Source organism: Akebia trifoliata, unplaced genomic scaffold (assembly GCF_017979445.1).
Source record: "Akebia trifoliata isolate Shusen 1 unplaced genomic scaffold, ASM1797944v1 Contig01351_ERROPOS1848533, whole genome shotgun sequence".
Classification (NCBI taxonomy): Eukaryota; Viridiplantae; Streptophyta; class Magnoliopsida; order Ranunculales; family Lardizabalaceae; genus Akebia; species Akebia trifoliata.
This window is the reverse complement of record NW_028237680.1, coordinates 66,283-72,617: the sequence shown is the minus strand read 5'-3', so window position 1 is coordinate 72,617 and position 6,335 is coordinate 66,283. Positions and strand designations below refer to the sequence as shown.

At 32.5% G+C, this 6,335-nt stretch overlaps 1 protein-coding gene across 1 annotated transcript; it reads right to left on the bottom strand.

Annotated features, from left to right (window-relative positions):
- Positions 1-3,958: 3,958 nt before the first annotated feature.
- On the bottom strand, positions 3,959-6,053 carry LOC147380506 (pentatricopeptide repeat-containing protein At4g21065-like). Its single transcript, XM_086431622.1, has one exon. The coding sequence runs from the start codon at positions 5,960-5,962 to the stop codon at positions 4,088-4,090; it is 1,875 nt and encodes a 624-aa protein (XP_086287748.1). The 5' UTR covers positions 5,963-6,053; the 3' UTR covers positions 3,959-4,087.
- Positions 6,054-6,335: the final 282 nt, after the last annotated feature.

Genomic DNA, 6,335 nt, shown 5'->3' with positions numbered 1-6,335 from the left:
ATTATTTTCGAAAAGAGCTACCGATTAATCTTATAGGCATTAATTATCCTTTTAATGTATAGAAAACATAATAATTATATTTTTCAAAATTTATTTGAAATAAATTAAAACAGATTTGTAAGAATGATGACATTCCCAAGTATTCTAGAATTATAATATTGTAATATAATATATTATAAACATGCAGCAGTATATTAAAAGTATTAAATCATAAAGTAGTAAACATGCGGGTACATTGTCCCACGATTATGAACTTAATTGCATCCCATGCTTTATTACACAGTATTCAAAAGTACTTTAAACTTGAAAATTTCTCAATACAAGCGCATACAACCGAGAATCCCATTCTCGATTTTAAATAATTGAAACTTTCATTCTTGATTTCAAATTTAAACTTAAACATTTCATTTTTTATAGATTGTCACTGAATGAAAATACACTTTCAGAATATGATGTTTTAACAATTTTCAAAATGAACTTTTGACGAAAATTACTTTGAAAATCAATTTCTTAAACAAATAGATTTTCTGATTACACTTACCCAAGTCATTTATTTTTATTTCACAATATTAAAATATTAGAGAAAAGATATCAAACAAATTATTCTATAATTTGATGTATAAATTTTGAATTTAAATCATAATAAATTTGAAACTAACTATCAAAATTGAAATAAAATATATTTTATTGAAAATTATACTACGAATTTGAAATTATAAGCTTTCTACCTTCACAGCTGGTTTTACACATCCTTATGACATTAAAATAAATTTTCTAATTAATTTCCTCGGTGATTTGACAAAATATTCCTGTGATTAAGTAGATGTCGACGACGTGGATATTTTGTACTTTGGTGTCGGATTTTAATTCACATCCAAAACATATTTAAATCTCGATTAAAAGTAACTTACACGAATTCACTATCAAAACCCACTCGTCTCTGTTTCTGTTTCTCTCGGAGGTATAAATGAACATTAGGTAAGATTATAATATATAATAACAATATAATATAATATATTATATTACAATATATAAAACAAATACACTTGGTTATCTAAATTGTTAATACATGTACAACTTATAAAATGTTATATAATATAATAATATTTATATTAATTACACCTCACCCGTTTAACACTTTAATAATTTTAAATCAATCCCTCTTATATAAATAATTATACTTAAACCCAATTTTTTTAATTTTTTAAAAATATTTTAATTATAAATATAATAGTTAAATAATATATATTTTTTCATATATTTTTCTTTTCTCCGTTAAGTCTGTTACATGATACCAATTTGAACTGTGTATCTCAAATTTTTTAAAATCCTCGTTGATTTTTCTTTATTGATCAAAATACCCTTTATACCATAAGTTTTCTTGATAAAATTAATATTTTTATAACTTATCATATTAAACTTGGATTTAAGCATGTTGATAGTCTAAACTATGTTTTTCGATGCTTTTGAACTCAATGCTAACATCCGTTTGACTAAAAGAACTTCCTATAAAATTTTGAATTTTATTTACTTTGATTAAATGTTATAATTCTTTGATTATAATCAAAGTAAGGTTCCTCGAATTGTATATTTCATTTGTTAAATTCGCTTTATAGAAAATCTTTATTTTAGATCAACAATATCACAATTTATTTTTAATATTTTTAAAAACTAAATAGGAAAACATGTCAATATAAAACACATTCATCGATATGCGTAATAAAATTTCATGGTGTTACAGATGATACCCTAGATAAATATAAAGTTAGATTAGTAGCAAAAGATTTTACTCAAAAACTTGGTGTAGACTTTGTAGATACATATTTGCCAGTGGCAAAATTCATAGCTATAAGGATTCCTATGGTCATAGTAGCTTGTTTAGATTTAGAACTATATCAATTAGATGTCAAGACAACTTTTCGCAATGGAGAATTAAAAGAAAGTATCTACATGAACCAACCTGATGGTTTTTAAGTAAAAGGAAAATGAAATTTCACCAGGCTATCATAAATTTGGGATATCTAAAAAGAACTAGATAAAATTATCATTTTATCTCTTTATGTAGATGATATACTATTACCATTTAATTGCCTAAATATGCTAGAAAACTTCAACATGAAAAATTACAAACCGTTGGACACACTTATTTGTAAAGGTACAAAACTAGATAAACTTGTGTTTCCTACCACAAAAAGTGAGATACAGGAAATGATGAACATTTTATATGCTCAAGTTTTAGGAAGTCTTATGTATGCAATGAAAAGTACAAGACCTTACATCTGTTGTGTAGTAGGACTTGCAAGTTGTTATCAATTTAATCCTAGTAAAATGCATTGGCAAGCGGTTAAAAGGATATCCAAGTATTTAAGAGGCTCCTAAGATATGAAAACTAACTTTCAGATTAGGAGATCTTAAGATTATAGGATATATCCAATTTGGCTAGAGATACTGATAATGAAAAATCCACAAGTGGTCATGTATTCATGTTCGGAGGAACACCTATTTCTTGATTGAGTAAGGCTATTAGTAACACTCTATGGATTAATCATTTTGTGGAAAACCTTCAGTTAGGCATAGTTTGCAAGCCAATGAATATGTTTGTTATCTCTTTAATAAAAAGTGGAGCTATAGTTCTAGAGCAAAACATATTGATATATATTATCATTGGATGGCGTTATTACGACCCCCATTACGACTCACCGTTTGTCTTATATGGGCAAAAATGTTTGGAATGGGCTGATTTTTTGTGAGGATGATCTCTGTGATGAGGGGATCATCCTGGCAAAAAATCATCCCATTCCGAAACTTCTAACCCCATCAAAATTGATTTACAAAAATTGGACGGTCTAAAATTTTTCAACTTGTAAACATGGGGCTAGAAATTTCATAATGAGCTGATTTTTGGCAAGGATGATCTCCTCACCATAGAGATCATCCTCACAAAAAATCAGCCCATTCCAAACATTTTTTCCCATATAAGACAAAATGGTGTGTCGCAAAGGGGGTCGTAATAGGGGTCTACGGAACCCGACCCATTATCATTATATTCAGGATATAAAGGAAAATGGTGAAGTGAAAGTCGACTATATTCACACTAAAGAGATGGTAGCCGACCCTATGACTAAAGGGTTGTCTCTAAAAGAATTTAGAGGACATATAATGACAATGTGATTAAGAAATGTGTACTATTGTGTTACATGAAAAAAATGGTATAATCAAAATGACTTTAAGGACGTTTAAAATGAATGATAAAATACCATTCTATTTTATTTGGAACAAGTTATTGGTCAGAGAAAAGATGCAAGCACAAGCAAGAATGTCTAGATTTATTGCAGTGTTCATAAGAAGTGTAAAGATCTATTTTTAAAAAGGCACCATGATAAGTCACTGGATATTTTCTAAGACACTTGTTGGATTAAAAGTTGTCGATAAAGTAAATCAAAGAAAGAAACTTCTAATAGTCTGGGAGAAGAATTATTTGATTAAAATTTCGATGTAGGTCAATACATTGTAATGATGAGTTTTGGTTGAAGTCATTGTAGTATTTAAGGTATGGATTTTAAAATCCTCAAATGCAGGAATATGATGCCATTTACTAGAAATTTTGTCTTCTTTAAACCCCAGATTTATTTTGCAAACTCATTAAAGGTAAAAACTTTATTTATTTCCTTCTCATTCATTTAAAAGATGAAACTCTGGAGAAATCAAATATGTATTTAAATTAAGGGGAGAACAAATGCGAACTTGTCATTAAATCCTAAGGTTGATGACAGAATTTTGGAGAAAAATATAGAACAAGGGTATTTTGGTCAACTTCAGTAATCTCTTACAAAAAGACCATGACCAAGTTGTATGCCGTCAGCTTGAAAATACAAGGTATCTCGAATATTTAAGGAGGGTATGTCTAAATTCTTCATCACACCAGCTCTAGGAAAATAAAAAAGAAAACAAATAAAAGATGAGAAGAGTGTGTGAGAGAAGGATCACCTAATAGAGGTTCCAAATGGTATATTTCAAAATTTTAATTCAACTTCACAATTAATGCAAGAAACAAGAATTGTACAATGATAATCATCAAAGGGGTGATTTACCAGTAATCCTTACAAGAACAATATCCATCTCTAAAATGGTGAAATCGACTACGATCCCTCACAATAATCTCTCTATTATACGCCTTAGAAATGAGCTTAATTGCTATGTGGCAATCCGCACAAACCCTCAGGTTCTTCACAACCCTGATTGGGGTCCCGATAGCGGTATTGATGAGCGCAAAAGCAATTGCAATCTTCTCACTATGATAACATAGCGTGTTCTCCTTCTCTTCCTCCTCTATGTCTGCAAGCACATTTGATGTTCGAGGCACATAACCTTCCAACTTCAACCTCTTCATGACCTCCTCTAACATTTTATATATCTCTTTACTTTGGGGATGTGACTTATCACCCATCACAAACTCATGAACACAATTCCGAAGTTCGACAAGGCTATGCCCTGGGGTTTTCCTCACTCCTTCCCTTAACATTGTTCTCCTCACCTTTTGCACATCTGACCACCGTCTCTCAGATGCATAAAGGTTCGAGAGGAGTACATAGTCCCCACTATGTTTGGGCTCTAATTCAAGAAGCTTAGCTCGTGTGATCTCCCCTAGAGCCAAATGCCCGTGTATCATACATGCACCCAGCAACGTCCTCCAAACAACAGCATTGGGTTCCAATGGCATATTTTGAATGAATTTATATGCTTCTTGTACCATTCCTGCTCTACCCAATAAATCAACTAGGCAACCATAGTGTTCTATCTTGGGCACAAGACCATATTTTTCTCTCATTCTCTTGAAATAGCCAAACCCCTCACTCACCATCCCACAATGACTACATGCATACAAAACCCCAACAAAAGTAATATCACTAGGTACTAATTTCTTCTCCTCCAAATCCCTAAAAAGCTCAAGAGCTTCCTTACCGAAGCCATTAACAGCCAAACCCACAATCAAAGAAGTCCAAGATACCACACTTGTTATCTCCATCTCATCAAACACCCTATATGCCTCCCCAATGGTTCCACATTTCGCATAAAGATCTATAAGGGCATTACCAGCATGTAAATTCTCATTCAAACCAACTTTCAACATGTACACATGAGCCCTCCTACCCAAATCCAAAGCTCCAAGCTCGGCGCAAGCCGTGAGCAAGCTAACCATAGTGAACCCATCTGGCTCAACACCATCCAAACCCATTTCCCTAATAAGTGTCAGAGCCTCATTGGGTCTCCCATTAATGGCAAACCCATTGATCACAGAATTCCAAGTCACAAGATCTCTCTCAGGCATTAACTCAAACAACTTGTGTGCACTCTCTGCAAACCCACAAGCAGCATAAAGATGTACCAAACTGTTCTGAACAAAGACTAAGGACTCAAACCCATTTCTTATAGTAACAGAATGTATCCTTTGACCTTCTCTAACATCAAGTAATTTTGAACAAGCCTTAAGGAGAAAAGGGTAGGTGTGGGTGTCAGGTTCAATTGAGAAACTTTGCATTTGGTGGTGAAGTAGAATGGCTGGGCTAGGGTTTTCACTCTCAGCATAGCCTCTAATCATCGTGTTCCAAGTAAAAATGTTAGGATTTTGGATTTGAGAGAAGATGTTTTGAGAATAAGATATGGGGCTTGAGAGGGAAACAAGGGTGAAGATGAGGTGTTTCCCCATGTCAGGGTCGGTAAGAGGGACACCATGTCTGATGGAGAAAGCATGGATTTGCTTCAGTTTGGATTGGGAAGAGGTGTGTGTTAGTAAAAGTTCAATGCACTTCTTGAGTATGTTAGATTTTGGAGTCTGATGAGGAGGGATTATTAGAGTAGAAAAGGAGAACCAAAGGAAGAGTTTTATGGGATTTGGTTGTTGGTAGGAAGGAGAAGCTAATGCTGATGTTGAGTTGATGAAGGCTGGTTGCTTCGAGTGCATAACTAGTTAATTGCTTATCCATCTTCCGTTTTGCAAGCCAGGTTCCATTTTATTTTGAGAGCTGCTATTGGCACCATACCCCAATTAAAAATAAAGAAACCTAATAAATTGGTTGAGAACGAGTAAAACTTGCGGGTGCCAATAGAAGCTTTTTTTTTTTTTTTTTTCTTTCTAGATTTTTATTTTTGGGTTTATGATTTTATACGAGCCTAATCATAATTGCAATTGTTTGAATGAATTTGATAATGTTTCGTAATATCGAGATAATAATTTGAGCCAAACCTTTGTAATGCTTGATTGGTGTGTTTTAATCTTTAATTGGGGTGTGAGAAATAATTTAAAAAATGAGGTGTAATAAGTAAAAGTTGTGGTG